At 32.6% G+C, this 19,975-nt stretch overlaps 1 protein-coding gene across 1 annotated transcript; it reads right to left on the reverse strand.

Moving 5' to 3' along the window:
• Window positions 1-472: 472 nt before the first annotated feature.
• LOC118183601 (protein trunk-like) lies at window positions 473-18,586 on the reverse strand. The gene is made up of 3 exons (XM_035353197.2): window positions 17,919-18,586; window positions 12,950-13,137; window positions 473-1,062 (listed from the first exon to the last, which is right to left on the reverse strand). The coding sequence occupies exons 1-3, from the start codon at window positions 18,146-18,148 to the stop codon at window positions 677-679; spliced, it is 804 nt and encodes a 267-aa protein (XP_035209088.1). The 5' UTR covers window positions 18,149-18,586; the 3' UTR covers window positions 473-676.
• Window positions 18,587-19,975: the final 1,389 nt, after the last annotated feature.

Below are 19,975 nucleotides of genomic sequence, written 5' to 3' on the forward strand. Positions count from 1 at the left end.
GAAACACGCTCTATCTTAAAATCCAGAAACCTCAGTTTAAATACTCTGTAACTCATTTACATTTCTGGTGAAGAAACGGAAAGAAGTGATAGTAAAAACTAAAATTGTGAGTAACTTGTTAATACAAAATAAAACTCTATAACTGGATATGATAACCTCATAAGACTAGTACATCTAAAACAGATCAGTATTTCTGGCAGTATAAATAAATATCTGTAAAGAACGTCATCTTAAGAAGAAAAAGGTTAAGCCACCAGCTCACTATAAACCAAATTTGCCTGAGAGCCTGGATGGTCGTCTTAGAGGGAATTCACTGTGCATTAGAACTATCCTTACAAGTAAACGTAGAAATTAAATAACGATTCATTATTAGTCCATTCATGAATTGCAGCTTTCAAATAATTCATAAAACAGCTTTGCTAAACATTAACGAAGAGTTGACTTTCTTTTGGTAGGAGGAGAAGACAGGGACTAGCGTAATAAGCTAATTTATTGGGTATATCCCGTTATATACATTTAAATTTACATTTATGAAAGAAATGTATCTATTACGTAACTAAAATTAAAACATATAGAAAAGAAAAACCTTTTAAAGGCACAAATAAATTATTACAGACATCTATTTACAAGCAACATCGTTCTAGCTCCACCAATGAAATTAAACAGCTAATTGAGTTCAAAGTACATTGCTCTTCCGCACACATTCACAAGACAAATTCGTAGCTCTCTCTTCAAAGAACCACTCATCTTGCAATTCGGGAGGCACTCTGTGTTCCATTTCATTTTTAAATTTCCTTTCCTTAAACTCCGTTGGCTGAGTAGTAGCGCCACAAAAGAATTTGTTGCGCCGCAGAAGAACCAAAGTGAAGGATCTTGATTGACAACTCATGCGAGAAAACCAGCAAGTCTTTGAGGAACAGACAGCAGATCGTATGTAACGAGGAAAAATGTCATCGCCCAAGTCCAGCCACTGTGTTTTCCAAGGACATGTCCAAGGAGTAGGGACTTCCGAAGAGAAAGAATCCGATGTTTCAAGTTCCAGGTCCCGTTTTATCCTGTGTCCTGTAAATAAATGTATCATGAGAATCATTTTCACGATTTCAAACAAACTGAATTTAATTTACAGACAATAAATACTATTTCCTTCTTCCAGTAAATGATTGTAACAAAGCTTAGCCACATTCTTTCCCTAAGAATAATATGTTGGATGATGAAGGAAGATCTTTTAGAATTGCGCACAAATCATGTTCTTTAACTGCAGTTTGAAAGCAAGAACTTTGGAGCAATATTAGTGTTCCTCAACGAATATGTTCCCAAAACTTAGTGAAACGGTACTAATTGTGCTCACCCCATTTGCGACGATACATTTATGCGAGTCTACATTTAGTGTCCTTATTGCCATCCCATTTGCGACGATATACTTATGCGAATCTATATTACTTTGTTAACCAAAACAAATATCAAAAACCACTTAGATGCATAAACAGATACGCAGATTGCTATTAGTAACAAATTGCCATAATATAAACAAGAATAAAAGTGTTTTTCGAAAGATTTTTGTAATATTTTATTGTTTTCGTGTTTAATTTTTATTTATTATTAAAACATAATTATACAATTTTTATCACATTGTTTTTGTGTTTTGTTGTTTTTGTTTTTGTGCGAGAACGTATTAAAATTTTTCTACAGGAACGTGAAAAAGGTTGGGAAGCCAGGGTGTAAAATTATTAATATGAAATGAAACTGAAAACAACCCCAAAAATTTAACAATTGCATGTAATAGTAACTGTAAATAACTTTTATTTATTTATTTATTTAGTTAAAGTGCTAATAACATACTTCGGGACATGCTAATTACAAATGAAAATGTAATTAGCATGTGTAATTCATCGATCAGTTTCGTAAGATGATCCTTTTTACTTCCTTGTACGAAGTAAATGAAGTATTGTAATTGCGAAAATTTTTCGGGTACCATATTTCAAAGGAAATATCCATTTTGACCATTCTCGAATCTATTTGGACTATTTTTTGGAGTGACATTTATACGCACAGACATAACTATTTAAGGACTCTTAATAAAGGACTCTTTTACGAAACGGATTGAAAAAAAGATCTGTACGTATGTATGCAAGTACATATATATATATACGTATGGAGCATATTTCAAAAGCGATTAGACAAAGAACGTTGTAATTTTGTATATGAGACTGCTATAACATTTAGTTGTGCATCTTCTTTTTTTTATTGCAAATAGCGATACCAAAGATGTGTGTGTGTGTGTACATATATATGTAGAAAGAGAACAAGTCAAAAGAAAAATTTCCAAAAAGGACCAAGAAACATTTCGAATCCAGCACCAGAACCACTTAAAAATTTTAATTTAATAAAATAAAACTTAAATTCAGAAGAAAAGATTATACTGTCCTAAAAAAATTATACTATCCCAAAAAATTCTTAATGAAGCAAGATGGAAATCAAAAGTTAAAAGCTATATAGTATATACATATATAACTTTTCCTTATCCGGCTTAAAATTCCTTTACCCTGCCTTATTTCGCAATCGCTTGATGTAATGATATGCTTTCAATTAGAAGTGTTTTAATTGACGAAAATATTAAAACAATTTTTGACAAACAACGAAATTTTTAATGCGCGTTCCCAATTCTTATACCTACATTTGAACAAGTTTTATAGTCATCATGAAATATAAAATTATAAGAAGCTGGATTTCGGAACGACAAAAATTGATGGGTATTTAATTTCAAAATTTGGAATTATTTTTTGTCACTTTCAATTTGCCTTCAGGAATCGGTTAATTAAGTTAGAATAGTTCTAGGAAATAGTTTTAAATAAAGTTTAGCACAAAATGTGTATTCTTTCGTAGGCCTTACAAGGAAGTCATGTGGAGTCCACATCAGATATTTTTCGTATCAGACTAGATATAAGGAACTAAATTTTCGGCTCGTGAATTTTATAATATCGGGGTTCGAATACATCCTTCTGCTCAAGTCAAGGCCGAAACCTTCTGAGAACCATTTATTGACTATAACTGCTAAAAGGAACAAAGAAATGACTGCAACATATACTTGCTACAGTTACATGATATCCAATATTCGATTCATTCTAACATTCTGAGAATGAGATTTCACACACACGAGGAAATGAACTTCTGAAGCTTTGTCAAGCTTCTTAAAAGCATTGTCAGATATCGACAGGACGACCGAAAACCTACTGTAATAACAGGGCTAGTACATTTCAAATAGGGGCAAACCAAGAGTTGCTTTATTGTTATATTATGTTTATGGCGACTGTTGGCTGAGGAGAAAAGAGTTCAGCATTCGTCTTGAAGACACCCCTATGGAAAATGGGTCAAGGCTCGTTTCTAAGGCAAAAGACAGCTGCAGATTAACTGGCGAAAGCTTTTCTTATGATAGACAGTCCAGTCATCCTAGGAATCTCCATGCTGAAAAGCCGTGCTTTCTCAACTCCACCCCCTATTTTTGTGTTTCCTCTTCAGTGTATTGTGTGTCTCAACAAAGCTAGTCAGTCTCCTGTCAGGACAGAATAGAGAGACCTCACGCTCAGTACCTATAAGGTATCTGTGGCATAGCATTTTTATCACTATTGTTGTGAATTTGGAATTACTCATGCTAAAATAAGTATGAACCTACCTTTAGCGTGTAATATTTCAATGTGTTTTCGAACTTAAAAGGCGCACGGGGTTGGTGACATACAGGATCCCACATTTTTAGAAGTGGATAAAATTCCTTAGGCACCCGAAAAACAAGTAACAGCTGCTTGCCTGTAGGGATGAAGGTGAACTGAGTAATGTAGCTTTTATTCTTACTATTTTAAGAAATCATGTCAAAAATGGCACTGTTCAATTCACACCAGAAATAGTTGGATGTTATTCAACACCAGAAATAGTTGGATGTTTTTTAACACCAGGAATAGTTGGATGCAGTTCAACTCCCACCAGAAATAGTTGAATATTTTTCAAGCCAAATTTCATAATGCTACATCTGAAATTAATTGGTTGCACCATTAAATACTTACGGCTAAGTATGGTAATTAGTAACACGATACTAGAAAATGGTGGATGGAAACAACAAAAATGCAGACATAAAAGAAGTCCACTCTATCCGACCATAATGACATGGAGTCAAATGCACAACCAAGTCAACCAAGTGAAAGAAAAGTTTTATTTGTCTGCCGAAACAGCCGATAGAATTCCCAGATCATCGTCTTAGACGTCCTCGAGAGGAAGCTGCTTCAAGATCAAATCCCGAAAATTGTAGATAAATTTGAAAGCAACCTAAATACTGAAGACACGCAGATCAAAATCTATACCTCAGACGATCATCGAAAGATCACTGCGCTAAACTAGAGCGGTATTTCATACCACATTTTCTCTCTAGCGGTAAACCATTCAGGCAGTCATCAAGAAACTTTCGATTTTCACCACAACTGAGGATATTATTGAAGCTCTAAAAAATATTCTACTTAAAAAGTGAAACAACTTATACGCAAGCGGAATGGTGAAATCATTAAACTTCCATTATTTCTAGCCCAATTGGAATGAAATGAAACACTGCAAATTGATTTATGAATTGAATAAATAAGTTTATAAATAAAAATATTTATTTTTAAACTAAAATGTTATGGATTTCGGTATTAGCGTGACCTTTCAAGCCATCACCCAGTCCGTAGCAGTGTCACAATTGCTAGAGGTATTGACCTAGCCGTGCACATTGTCACCACAAAACCAGATGACCGAAATGTGGAGAAGGGCATGATACATATCTAGGTAAAAAAAAAAAAAAAAAAAAAAAAAAAAAAAAAACAGTCCCTAAGAAGTGTGCTCTCTGAGGAGGTCCACACTTTTCTTCGTATAGAGAATGCGAAAAATACCCTAAAAACAAAAGGACAAGGTAACCCACTTCCTAACAATAATGAAAACTTCCCGCTTCTCCGAACTAAAAACCAAGCACTGAAAAACCTGAAGAGTGAACACATCCGAAGAGGAAGCCACTGAAAATGATACTCAAAATATTATTGACTGGATTAAAACAATTTTTAATAAAGCCAAAACCTTATTCCTACAATTTAAAACTGCGAAATTTATTCTAAACAAAATTCAGATTGCCTTTGAAGCTCTTGAACTTATTGTAAATTCTGATTATGGGTTTTAATGCCTACAATAAAACTTTTCACCTTCATAACAACGCATTTTGTAATGCAAATCGTGTTCAAAGACAACGCGAGGAAATTAAAAATTTTGTTCTCAGCCACAGTGTTGATTTCATGTTAATGAAACTCACCTTCGCTCTTGTGACAGGTTCAGAATGCATGCGTACAAAACGCATAACAGAGGTGCCGGCATTCTGATCTTTGTTAATAGCTACATGCTACGCAATACCATTTCTCAGGAAATATTACTGCTGAATATACTGCTATGATTGTTCATAGCCGCACGAATGATGGGAACTTCAATTCCAAGCACTCAATGTGGAATGCGCGTATCACGAATACAAACGGAGCAACGCTGGCAAATTCGCCAATATCAGAAATTGAAGGAGAAATTCACAAAACTCTTATCGGAAATACTACTATTGACAATGTCACGATATTAAAAACGCACGATTCCCGCAGCACTTTGTCTATTTATATATACTTAACAAAATTAAAGAAAAGATAGAGCAGCAAAAACTTGGAGAAGAACGGGAGCTCCTTCGGATAAAAAAATTCTAAACAGAAAATGCAGAGAAATTAACTTTTGACAGATTATTGCTCTGACAAGTGGGATGATTTACTGGATAGTATGGAGTACACTCAAAATCTTACTTGGACAATTAAAAATCCCTCCTGAACCCAAATCTTTTCTGTATAGAACCATTAAATACTTATATTGGTACTGTCTTATGCAGAACAAGGTAGGGCGCAATTCTTAGAAAACACCTTACAATCCAACCTCAGTTTCGATCCTGACGCAGAAAAAAGGAAGTCGAAAAATTCCCTGCTCAACTTCCGGAATGCACTTGGATTAATCATGTTAAAAACCTGAATATAAACAAAGCACCTGAATTGATCACATCTCAAATAAAGTATCAAAGAACTTCCCTGGAGATGTATTGTTTTGATCACTAACCTTCTAAACGCATGTCTTGGATTTAATTACTACCCACAACAATGAAAACATTCTGTTATAATTACTTTTCTGAAGCCTAGGAAAAAACCTAAAGATGCTTTATCCTACCGAACTATCAGCTTGCACCTACTATGTCACTTGCCTTATTCACTTACCTGTTTCTCCTAAAGGAACTCCTCAAATGCGTATTCTTCGGAGGAAAATTTTTGCTTTTTTCCCAGAATTAATAGTAAAATTTGTTAAATGCACAGCTTTTAGGACTGATGCTGATGACGCGTTAGGTCTTAGTGTTGACTCTCATAGAAGAAAAATCAAGAAGCATGACCTTGAGTTGACAGTTGGTGCTAACACTACAGAGCTTATACTCTGGAAAAGAAAGTTATAACTTCACCAGCCTCAGCACATCACAAGTTTACAACTTAGCTAGTTTTATTTAAACGTAAATAAATTCCTTAAGAAAAGGCCCACTGAAAATGGAGATTCAAAGCACAGATTGAAGCAAATTCGGCTAAATTTACGTTTCCAAAAGTGTATTAGGTACCGCCGGGCTTTGCTAACTGTTAAACTCCTCCTCAGTCTACATGCGGTACACCCCCAGTGAAACGTCTACGATCATTTCCATCTCTTCAGTTCACTGATTTTGATAAGGAATTTTAAGCTGCTTCTCAAATCAGTATAACATGGCATGCATTTCAGGATGACAATCGGCCGTACAGATCTGGAGAGCTAGTTAACAATTCAGTGTTGACAATTTTATTAACACCTTATAGAATGTTTTCATTGTTGTAGATAGTAATTAAGTTTAAGATATGCGTTTAGAAGGTTAGTGATTAAAACAATATATCTCCAGGAAAGGTCTTTAATAACTCTATTAAACTAAGTGCAACTAAATTGCTAACCCATAAACAGTTGGTTGTAGCAAAACGTGCAACTAAATTGATTTCAGTCAGAGACAGTGAGGGACAGTAACACAGAAAAATAATTGCACATTATTACGAGTTTTGTATAATGTAACATGAAATGCCTGAAGACAGCACAACTCTGACGGAGGATTAGATTTACATAGGCAAGTATTTACCATTGAGAGGTAAATGGCTATGTGGTTTAATTCACGAGATTCCGCTAAGCAGGCGATAGTTTTAGTGACTAATTTTTTAGCCAAATTTGGCAAGGAATCGCCTAAAGTCTGCAAAGTTGGCGATCATCTTGGTCCGGTCTCTGTATAACTATAATTGGTACTGTAACTGAATAACTGTAATTGATCCCTACATGTAATTCTATTCATGTCTTAGATGTTTCTTTAACCGGATATGCCTTCTAATAATTTCGAGTAATTGAAGGCACTAGAAACTCCTTTGTGGTCTGGGGAAGATTACATAAGACCACAAAGAGCATCAGTTCTCAGTTTTTTTGTTCAGAGTCGACCACGGAATATTGAGATATCTCCGTGTAAGCTTCGCTCGTTGTATGCACTTAGTATTGCGTTGTGTTTAACATTCTTAGTAGTTCGATGTGTAATTACCGATTGTTATTTGCCATAGTGAGAAGAACTGTACGACTATTTTTGTGGAAAATTCCAGAACTGCAAAGTGATCCTTTTGGTAAAATAAATCTAATCAAGTTATCATCGGCTGTGTGTGCATTCAATCCACTACGAACCCGTATGCACGTAGCACTATCTTAATTTTTGTTTCTTTAATCTTTAGTTTCTTGGGAAAAATTGTAAGCAGCAGACATTTTATATCGTATAATAATCAGGCTTATGGAGTTGAAGCCCTTTCTTTCCACTCTGGGGAATGTTCGAATGTCGCGTTGATTATTATCGATTCAGCTAAGTATTACTAAGAAGTATTTAATGAATAATTTAGTTAGTATTAATAAAATCTCTTACAAGCTGGTGTCTCTATAAACGATACACGATAGCCAAACAGATTCCCAGATAGGTGTACGGATCCGGTAACAGTTGTGTCAATGAATATTTAAGTAGTACATGGACATCGGAGTGTTTTTATAGCAGGCATCTAGTAAAACAAAATTTTAAATATTTTAATATAATATTTGAAAAATTTTAATTTTCTCTTTTCATTACTTCAAGATAAGCGAATTAGTTAGTCTTTTTTTTTATCCCCAAGCAGAATAATATGGTTCTAAAATAGTGAGAACGTATCTTTTGTCAAATACCATAAACATGTTGTTATAAATCAGTGTTAAATAAGTGTTAAATTTTAGCAATAAAATCAACAAAGTTAGTGGTTACTATTTGAAAACAACAGGCAGTTTTTGCGACCTATGTGAATAACATAGTGGCAAAAGTTAAATTAAAATGAAATCTGTATTTTACCCAGTAAGATATATTTCAGAAGTAGTTTATAACTATATAATTCAGCAAAATTTCTTAATCATATTTAGAGATAATATGAATAATAATTACAGTTACTCATATGAGAAAATTAATTTAAGTGAAAAGATAATTACTCAAATCTGTAGTAAACTAGAATTAAACACAAAAAATCAAAACAATTCCAGGATCCTTTTTATCTTAATTCTTCAAACGTCAGATTTAATAAGAATTTTAAAATCAAAAGCATTATACTTAAATAATCCCGTTGTAAAAAGGGATTATTAATTGTTCAAAAACAGATTAAAAATAAATATTTTTCAAAACTGGTTTAACGTTAAATTACGTGATGCAAACTCCAATATATGTATATTCTTTCCCACACAACATATACAGATAAAAAATACCGAGTTACTAAAAGCATTTACTGTTCATGAAAGTAAGTTACTAGAAACGCAAAGACCATTATGGGAGGAATGAATTGGTTTCAACGTCGGCTTTACTTAAAATCCCCGCAAATCCGTTTCAAAACTTTACTTCTCAGTCGGCTAAAAAAAAAAAAAAAAAAAAAAAAAAAAAGATTTTATGTTCCACTTTCTGTTTTATCTAGACTTCGAGTTTTATGTTTCTAGTATTAAAATATTATGAGTCTATTATTTATTATTTTTGTTTGCAAAAGGAAATTGTTCTCATTCTGCGAAGAATGAATGTAATCCTTTTATTATATATTAAAAAGAAATGATTTACTTCTCTTCTTATCATTTACGAAACATGTTGAAAATTCAATTCTTTTTTTTATTATTTTTGGTATGAAACTTTTCATTTCAACAAACCTCTTTGAATCTGTAAATTTCTTAATATTCTTATACTAGACGTACGCTACGAGGGGGGGGGGAAACAGTTCTATAACTTCCGTTCTACTGGGCCAATTGACGAAATTCAAGTTGTGTTTTTCATGTCTCAGAAACGCGATTAAGAACATATATTACATTTATATATGGCATTGTTTTAATATAGGTATTTTGACACAAAATCGGATTTTCTCTGAAATGACATGACATTTTTTTCCATAATTAGGTTTTGCGACTCAAAGTATGCCAAACTGCCAAGTTTTGTTAAAACCGCATGAGCAGTTTTTAAAAAATTAGGTCTCAAAATTTTAGGTCCTCAGTGTAACAGAATTTGGTATATATTTATTAATCTCTTTTTTCATCAAACTTATTTGATTCTTCCTTTCAAATTTCGAAATTGAGGTTCATTCCAAAAAAAAAAAAAAAAATTCGTCCATTTTTATGACTAAAAATAAGTCATAAAAAATGGACGAATTTTTTTTACGAATTTTTATAAATTTTTCGAAAAACATTTTTAATTATAATGGATAAAATTTTTACTACCGTCTTAAAGTAGATGTATTTCTAAATATAATTGCAAAAGATTAAGAGTTTTTTATTCAATTTTCAGAATATATACGTGAAGTTATATACTGGCGCGTTTTGAAATTTCGCATATTTGTTGAAAGCGATACTAACATCAAATATGGTTTAGGCACTTTGTTAAAATTATTCGAAAATAGGAACGATGTGACATTTTTTCCGCTCATGCGCAATGTAAAAAGGGAAAGGAAAATATGCAGCCATAATATTAAGAAGTTCGCAAAGTGAATTATTCTTGGATCAAACTGAAAAAAATGCGCAAAGATAAAAGTTTTGGGTGTACTCCAACTGCGCGAATGAAAATCCCTCCCTCGTCTTGGTATAGTGCAACTGCGAATAAAATTTTTTCTCCCCGTTGCCTACACGGTTACAATTTTACTTTTCGAAGCCAATTGTAGCCAAGAGGAAAATAAAAATAAAGAAATAGAATTACAAATCACAATCACAAGAACAAGTAAAGAATCTTTAACAAGCAGACTAATTTAAACTAACATAGATAATTTAAAAACTAACATAACATAGATAATTTAAAACTAACATAGAATAAGGAGATTAGCATACTTGAATAACAGTAAAAATGCGAGAGCTAACAAAGAAAATAAAAGGTATCAGTAAACATACATATTAGCATTACAAACATCTTTCATTAATTACAATATTACAGCAAGGAATATTATAATAATATCATAAATTAAATAAAGCATACAAATTGTATTTTTTTATAAAATGACATCAATAATAGTCATGATGTCTGAACTAGATTGGAAAATTTAGTATAGCTCACTGGCGTGCAAAAGATTATTCCGTATCAAATTGTGCTAGAAATATTTTTTGTTAATTAAAGTAATCAAGTAAATGTTTGCAGAAATTAATAATTAAATTAAAAAAAAGCTTAGCATGAAATCTATTATAACAACATTAGTATACATTTGGAACTCTGACGTATAAATAGTAAATAAATTCAAATTATGATGATAAGAAGTTTTTTCTAAAATTTATCTAGAAGAAAGAATTAGATAAACAATACTGCAAATTAATATAATTAATCAGACCTCTCAATAAATAAAAGCTTACTTTTTTAATTTAAAATTTTCATGCAAAAGTTTATGTGATATGCTTGGAAATATCTGAATAACATTAGCGGGTCGTTTTAATTTACACTTTTTACTTCCTTGTAAATGAAGTATTGTAATCACGAAAAATTTTGGGTACTATATTTCAACGAAAATATTTATTTTGACCGCTATCGAATGCAATTTAACGATGTTTTTGCGTCACATCTGTGCGTAAGGACAGAATAAAAGACTCTGTTTCCCCAAACGAATTATAAAACTGATTTAAAATGGATTCAGAAGAGATTTTCCCTTGTGTCTTGTACGAGTACATGTTTCAAAATTTTTCTTACTTTATTTATTTAGTATTATGCAGCTGTTGGAATTGTTTAAATTTTTCCTTCCTTTTGGAACTTTCAAAATAATAAATATTAACAATGTGTTCATGTACACTTATTGCTCTTTTTTCAGCTGCTAAATTTAAGAGGCGACAGGTGTACCTCATAATATGCAGATCTAATTTTTTTTTTTTCTTTTTTTTTTTTAATGCCTGCAACACCAGTCTTCAAGCCTACAGTGATGCATTATGGGCACCAAGCGCTAAGCAATTATCTAGAGGAATTTCATTTTCTAGTTTTAATAATTAGCTGTGCTATATTAAAGCCTGTCGAACGTCCTTCTAAAGAGAGCACAGAAAGTAAACTACATTCAATTTCTAAAGACAATGAATTCAAAAAAGAAACATTTGGATACAGTTTTGCCCTAAAGAGAGCACAGAAAGTAAACTACAAGCAGTTTCTAAAGACAGTGGATTCAAAAAAGAAACAACAGTTTTGAATCGGTATTATTGCTTCCATATACGTAGAAAGGTAGAATGGAACTGTTTTAATGCAATCAGTAACGGAAGGTTTATTTTTCATACTCATCTGTTTAACAACTGCGGAATTTTGTTCCTTGCACTACCTAGAATTACACCAACTTCAGAAGTGACAACAAGAAGTGTTTGCGAAAGAAATATTTTTGAAGAAACGAAAAATGATCCTTGTTCTTTGACGGGCGAAATTTATGCAAAATTGGGTAAGATGTAATGAGTCTTATATTACAGTGACAAGCTGAATAAATTAAAATAAAGTTTCTGCTTATTTTGCGAAAAAATATTTGTTCTGCAACTGAAAGAACTTATTTTCTTTAACCCTTTCTGGCACGCTACCTTTTAAAGTTGGTGTTTTGATTTAAAAAAAAGGGGGTAGGCAGTCTAATTAAGGCTTAGAGGAGTACACAAGTAAAATTTTGTGAAGATAGCACTTATCTTTTAATTCTGTGGGTGTGCCCAAAGTGGGCACACTGATTGAATAGAGCTTCGAAAAGAGTGCTGAAACGAGCATTGTTGTCAATGAACTGACCGATGAGATGCGGAGAAACAAAGAATACAGACTCTCAGGTGTCCTAGATTATCGGTGAGCCCGTTCTGGGCACACATAGGGTTTGCCGTTTGATTTTAGGCAAGATTTCAAGGTAAAAATTTAAACCTAACATAGAATAAGGAGATTAGCATACAGCCAAAAAAAAATAACATAGAAATTTCTTTTATACCCTAAAAAAATCTGGAAGATTTCTTTGAAAAATGAGGCTCTTAAAAAACTAAACATGGCTAAAATATACGGACTGGTTTGTGTTGAGCTGCCATCTACTATAAATAAAGAAGGTTCAGAGTAACCTATAAATCCTTTTTCATTTAACTTTTCTGTGGGTACAGAAGGAAATTTTTAGGTGTGTCCACACTGGACACACTGTGGCGCAAAGGGTTAATACACTAACATAATTTCCAAAGTAGTGCTATAAATACAACCTTAATGATACAAGTAACTCATTGCGACTTTCGAAAAGACGCAATTACTCTATTTAATTAAACTTTGAACATTGTCAAAAACACGTTTTAAAAGATTAACATACCATCATTCGGTCTTCTTTCAACTTACCTCTATGGTTACACAGTTTATGGTTCCTTTGCAAGATTTCCCCTTCATTACGCAATAAAGCCAGCTTGTACACGTTGCTTAATTTACTTCTGTATGAGTTGCTGATTTGCATAGGAAGGGGGTCATTCTCTTCTTCTTCTGCAGTTATCGGGTGATAGAAATCCAGAGGCTTCTGAATCGACATATATCTGTACAAAATTTACATGTAAATTAGTCAAGATATAAATTTAGTGTAGGAACCTATTACTAATGGACCACATTTACTTGACCCATTAAGAGAAAAATTTAACCACCAATGGCACGCATGTCTTACAAATTGAATTCAAAAGAAAACACAGCATAAAAGAGCTAAGCTCCTAGTTATAGGGCAGAGGGGTATAAATTGCTTTTTTGTGTTAAGAAAGCAAATTAATAGAGAACAATTTAATTTTTAATAATTCAAAGTTGTTGGAGATTAGATAATCTTCATCTTATTAACTAAAAATTAAATAAATGTGAGTACTCGCATTAATGAGATACATGAGCTTGACGATTCTTGCATAGCTGTTCAATATTTCAATGCATTCTGGTAAGAAGCAGCATAGTCATAGTGCTTTCCTCTTTCGTGTCTAAGACTAGAATGAGAAGTTCATAGGTAGGGTAATCGTAATAAAACTTCATAAAATGTCATTTTTGGAAGAAAATGGGATACAGATTGCTATGTGTAATTTCCATACTCTCAGATATTCAGGTATAGCATGGTATATACAGCTAATTTGAGTTTTAATTTTTGCCGTCTCCGAAAATCTAGGATGACCAGTTGTAGTCCGCGAAACATATTATAAGAGAAAAGGAAATTAAGGTATAGCCTCAGTTCATTTATTACATTCTTTTTATCGATTATCGATGTCATAGAAGTCAGTAGGTCTCTTCTTTCCCCCCCAGAATGGAATAAAAAGTATGCTTTTACGTTGATACATGTATAGTATATGTAAGCGTATTTGCATTGGCACAATACTGTAATCCAATATTCCTAAACCAGGGAAGGAATTTCCATAGTTTCAAAGGGGGGGGGTGAATGCAGTCAGTCTTATTACATTACATTGTTAAGTATTTAGTTTCAGTTTATAAATTTATCAACTTTTGTTGCTTTAATTTATAGAACACATTAGAAAATAACCTAAAGTAAATGTGTATAAAATTTCAAGTTTTAGAAAAGAAAGGAGTATGATCTTCTAACAATAATGAAAGGATTGCACGAGGCAAAAAAAAAAGGTTGAGAAACCCTGCTGTGATTGATAATCTACTTGTAAACTCTTAAATTAAATAATTAAATATTTGTCTCAAATGGAAAATTTTTGCGGATGCTCGAGTTCGGGAATAATTTAAAAAAATTTTAAAAATTCTAATTTCTTGTGGTTTATAAAATACCATCGTTATATGACCAACATTATCAAAATTGTTGAAAGTCTTTCGGCTAAAATTTGTATCAACTGGTTGAAACTTCTAACATTGCTCTTTGAGTGCTTTTGGATGATAATTCGTAAAAGGGTTTGCTTGCCACCTTGACATTCCAAGAATTCAGGGAAGCCTCGGTTTTACTGTCAGCATTAACATGACATAGTTTTCAAGGTCTTTGCTACAATGGGGATAAATAAATGCACTGCTAGTTTTTAACCGGGGGGGGGGGTGAAAATGCACTACCAAAGGTTGCTATTAGTAGAGCCAATTTTTTGGTAGAGCTTACATAGTATTTGTTTTTAGAAAATTACGCTGTTTCTCATTCTCAGCTAAGAATTTTGAATCCAGCAGGGAAAAATTGCGAAGGTGTCATTCGCAATCCAGCAAAAGGCAAATTTCGAAAATGTCTTCTTATTCTTGTGGAAATCAAAAACCTTTACAGCAAACATAAATCAAAACTCATCCGTTTGGCTTTCCAAAAAAGTGATAAAACATAGAAAGGAATTGTAATATTATATTTTTTCTTTAATCCGCTGTATTTATTACGAAAGTTTCAAAAAGTAAAATGCGTACGCAAAAATCACATGACTAAAAAGAAATAGCGATTTAATCTTTGTAGGAAGATTTCAGTTTAGTAGTGGAAATAGTTATTAGCTAAGCAATTATTTTGAGAATTAATCTTCCAGAAATTAAACAACGTAAAATATCCTAGCTAAACAGTAGAAAAAAATCGCTATGGTAAATTATTAAAAATTGAAGATATCAGCCCTTCTTTAATAAAGCAAAGACTTAATCACTGAATAAGCATTTATCCATTTATTTTACTGGATCGCCTGCGCTAAAGGCTTGCAGAAAAGACATTCTCCAACATTACTTTCTGTTTTCTTACTGTATCTGATCTAAGAAATAAAAACAATAAACACATCGAAGTATTTCCTTTAGCATTATAATATAACATCAGAGGGAGAAATTATGGTTTTACTGCTTTATTACTTTTTAAAAATGAATGGATGTATTTATAATAAATAATTTCAGAGCATTAATTCTTTCGAATTTTTAAGTCTACTCAATATTTTCAAAGAAAGATACGGCACTTGTATACAGAAGTCAATAATATTACGGTTTCATTAAAAATATCTCATAATCTTATATTACTGTTACTATGGTATTTTGGTTACGATTACTATGGCAATCGTTAGAACGTTTGCATATTTATATTTAGAAGCGCGTGAAACGTAACTTAAAACCTGAATAGTTGAAACCTCAATTAAACTTAAATCTATTTCAGGTCTTTTCTCTACACACGTGTTTTGTATTTTTCACTAATTTGTACTTTATTAAATAACAATTTTTACGTAGATAGTCAAGAACCTCTCATTGAAAACAGGTAAAAAAAAAAAAAAAAAAAAAAAAAAAACTGAAAGGTTTCAGATTTTAAATTACGACTGAAGGGGAGTTTTTTAACATTTTATCTGTTACTTCTATTTATTAAATATCACGTTCTTCGCTTTTAAACCATAAAATTCAGTTCAAGAACAATATCAGAAAATAGTTTTAAATTGAGCATATCTTTAGAGCTTCCAATATAGTCTCGCGCGCTGGAGATGATAATGTTTTTTTTCTGTACAACGTTGCCATTTGCTCGCTTTGAAATTCTTGAGTTTGTGAATCAAAAATTCGTTCAAGTTTTACAAAATACGAAATCGATAATAAAAGAAATTCCAAATTTGGGTTTTTAAATGCCTATATTCGCAGTAGGATTACGTCTTTCAAAATTCGATGTGCCGTTGTTTTATCACAATGCGAGAAATAGACATACATTTATGCAGATTTTTCATTACTTAATTTCTTCAAATATAATGCAGGACTCTTAACATTTGGTGGCAACAGTTTGAAAAGTGATATGGACATTTATAGTGAACCAACACAAAACGAAAACAATAGTCCAAATTTTAGCCTTTTTGGACTAAAAATAAAATAAGATAAACGTTAAGTCTCTGTTAAAAGCACACTTATTAGAAGACTCTTTCAATACACCATATCAACAAAATTCCTTATTCGGAATTGAGTTTCGCAACCGTTAGTCATAATTCTAATCGCGAAAGCGTTTTAAATGACGCTGATATTCATGTCTTGCGATTTTTAAATTTAATAAAAGTCTGTATTGTAAAATTACGAAAGTTATATTCATTATAAAATATAAAATACAGAACGTTTGACTCACGTACGACGATATTGCATTTCATATTTTTTTTTAGCCCAAAGGGACGTTAGCCGAGAAGGGCTATTGGTCCCGGAACAGTCATCAAATTTTGAATAACGTATTCCCCCACCCGAATACGGTGGGACCTGGAAACCCGAAACTTTGAATGTTTTATTATCCGTTTCATATTTTGTAAAACGTTAAAAAATTTTTGATAAAAAAACTAGCAGTGGCAACACTGTACGAATAAAATACTTTTATCTCCAGCGCGCTGGACTGTCTATTGGAAATTCTAAAGATATGCTATTTTTAAAAATTTGTAGTCCAAATGCTCTAGAGACCTGCATGTGCGTGAAAATAAAATAACGCCCTTAGGGCATAATTATTATTTTTTTAGAAAAATGTGGCAGGCTTCAGTAGTGGATACAAAGGATAATCACTGAATGGCATTTAAAAGGAAAAATTCAACTTTTGTCTTATTTATTTTTCAACGAATTTGTCTTATTTATTTTTCAACCGATCACTTAATACAAATTGAAAAACTTCAAATTTCAAAATCAAATATCTCTGTTAATTTTTGTCTATTACTTTTTATAATAAATAAATAAAAAAAAAATTCTAGACGTAAGTATACGACCGGACGAGCATACAATAAGTCTGATTTCGTAATTTTTACAAAACAGATTAAATTTGAAAATGCAAAATCGTAAATATTTCCTCCATTTAAAACATTCTTGATTGGAAATATATGTCCACGATCAGTCATTGCTAAAATGACTAGTGAACACAGTGTATATACACGAATCATAATTATGCAACAGATTTTTAACAAATGATTGATATAAATTGTAATTTAAAATTTGTTTATGTGTGAGACGGCAGTTTGCTCATATTAACTGAAATCTGAATCTATGAATTCCTGAATAGAAGCATAATTAATTCCGCGGGAAGATTCTTCTAATAAAAGCTCAATGTAAAAATACCAAACAGTGCAGTTTTTAATAATTACAGGCCTTAATTTCTAAAATTGATTTGCCGGATGGCTTATGTTTACTTTCTCGCAAAATTTGTTATCACAAACAAAAGATGTGATGAAAGATAAACAAAAATAAGCGAACAAAATAATTAGTAATTGAAATTTTAATAACATAAAAAACTAAACAAATTAACTAATGAATAATTAACTATTACAATTAAATTAGCATTAAACAGTTAAGTAATAAATTTGAGTGGAATGAAAACTTCAATCAAAAATTAAGAAGTGACGGTTGAATTTAAGCACTGAACAATTAACGAATTAAAGAAAATTAAAAATGTATAACTTACCTTGGATTAAAAGCTGGACCCAACAATTGCATAAGCTGCAAGGGAGATTGTCTTTTACACGGAACATGCACCGGGTCTTCTGAATTCTCCAGATTTGTTATATTATATGATGCAATCGTTTCATACTGAACAGCAGAGCTACTGCTATCCAAATATTTAGCTAAACATACAAGACCTAAAACTGCGGCGACTAGCATAACAAAACCTAATACACTGTTGATGACGTTCATTTATAAAAACTACTATCAACTGATACCAGCTCCACTTACTCAAAAATAGAAATAACTAAAATAAGTTCTACAAAAAACGAGAGTAGCAACTACAGCAGCAATTTATGGATATTTCATTGTAGCTGGCCTGGTACATTTCAGAAAGCAAACTCACGCCGATTAGAGCTTGCTACCAAAGAGAGTTACTACTGGAATGTTTTGCCTAGATTCTTCAACTAGATAAGTCACGCGCATGCCTACATTGTGATTCATTTGACTTGAGGGGAAAGGGGAAAACAATCATTTCCAGCACAGGTGAGCTTTACTGAAGAATTTGCAGGGAGATCCCTATAAATTCTTTGTTGTAGGTGCGGCCAGTGAACAACACAACACTCATAGCCACAATGATTAACAGATTCCAGCACAAAGTGAATTTCCAAGTCCATTCACATACAGCAGCCTCTAGCCTTACCATGGTTTACGCTTCAAGCATGCGCAATAGGCATATTTTCAGCATGGTAGCCTTCGTCGCTTGGCCAAGAACATCTATGTATGTTTGGCTTGGCGATGAATTCACAATTCAGTCTTCAGCGATGCGCAAGTGAATTTCTGGAGAATACGTGATATTTGTTCACTTTGAGCCCAATTATGCGAGCAGTTATTTACTGGGGCCTTAAGTAAAGCGTATGGAGTGAGCTTTGTGCCCAAATACGCGAGAATTTATTTACTGGGGACTTGAAATACGTATGGGGAATTAACCGTTACTCTTTTTTCACTCGTGTTGATAAACTGCTTAAATTAATGCTGTAGAATACCGTGGGATTATCTTACATTTATTTATAAATGTATTTTTGTTTGATATTTCATCTTGTGTTTACTGTCATCACAAAATTACTGTTCAAATTCATGCTTTCCACAAAAGCATGTCTTATCCTAGGCAAATAATTCATGAGAGATTAACATAATTAATTTTATCTCCTTTTAGAAATTTGTTTTTTATTTCATATATATGTAGTTTATCTTTTAACAGGCATTCGGCAAAATAACATATTTTGGTCCTTTCTTTTCATATTAATGATTACATTATCTTACCTTAATGGTAATGCAAAATAGGTCTTCGAAAATTCCTAACATACAAAATTACTTTCCATACTAACACCCTAAATATAAGAAATCAATAACAGCTTAACTTCTTCAACGCTTCAAGCTTTATTCGGGCTTGATGATGATGATGTCGTGTCTATGACAAAGTGCAATTTTATAGCTCCGAAGCTGTCAAAGACAACTTTTGCAACCTCGCCAGCTCTATCAGTGTAAAGTAGGTCCACTGAGTCTTCAATGCCGATGTTAAACAGTCTGGCCTGGATTACTGGGCAGCTGAAGACGTGATAGCCAGACAGTGGGATGTCATCTGGGCAATGAGAACAAATGTTGGTGTAACTACGCTGTCCGTCTGCAGAAGTCCTCATCCCTTTTAAGTGATTTGTCCTAAGTCTGGTTATGATAGTCGATATGGCTCTGTCACAGTTCAATTCCGGGATGGAGTTTCCTTTAACTTGACCGATTTACTTCTGCAAAGTGACAAAATTTAGTGGAACAGCGTGTCTGTAGTTGCTAATATCATGATATATCGCCAATTTTGTATAACGGAGGCCAGCCAATAACTCCAACGTAGCTTCTCATTGCGCATGCATGAAGCATAAATCATGCTAGGGCTAGACGCTACTCATTCATAGAACACCTACAAAACCACATACAAGCATTTTAAAGACCTGAGTGAATGAATGGAAGATTCAAGTCAACATAGACAAAACTATAGAAATCATGGTCACCAAGAAGAAAATCATC

This window comes from Stegodyphus dumicola, chromosome 7, assembly GCF_044657685.1.
Source record: "Stegodyphus dumicola isolate Sdum_Otavi_A_Nest chromosome 7, ASM4465768v1".
NCBI classification, from domain to species: Eukaryota; Metazoa; Arthropoda; class Arachnida; order Araneae; family Eresidae; genus Stegodyphus; species Stegodyphus dumicola.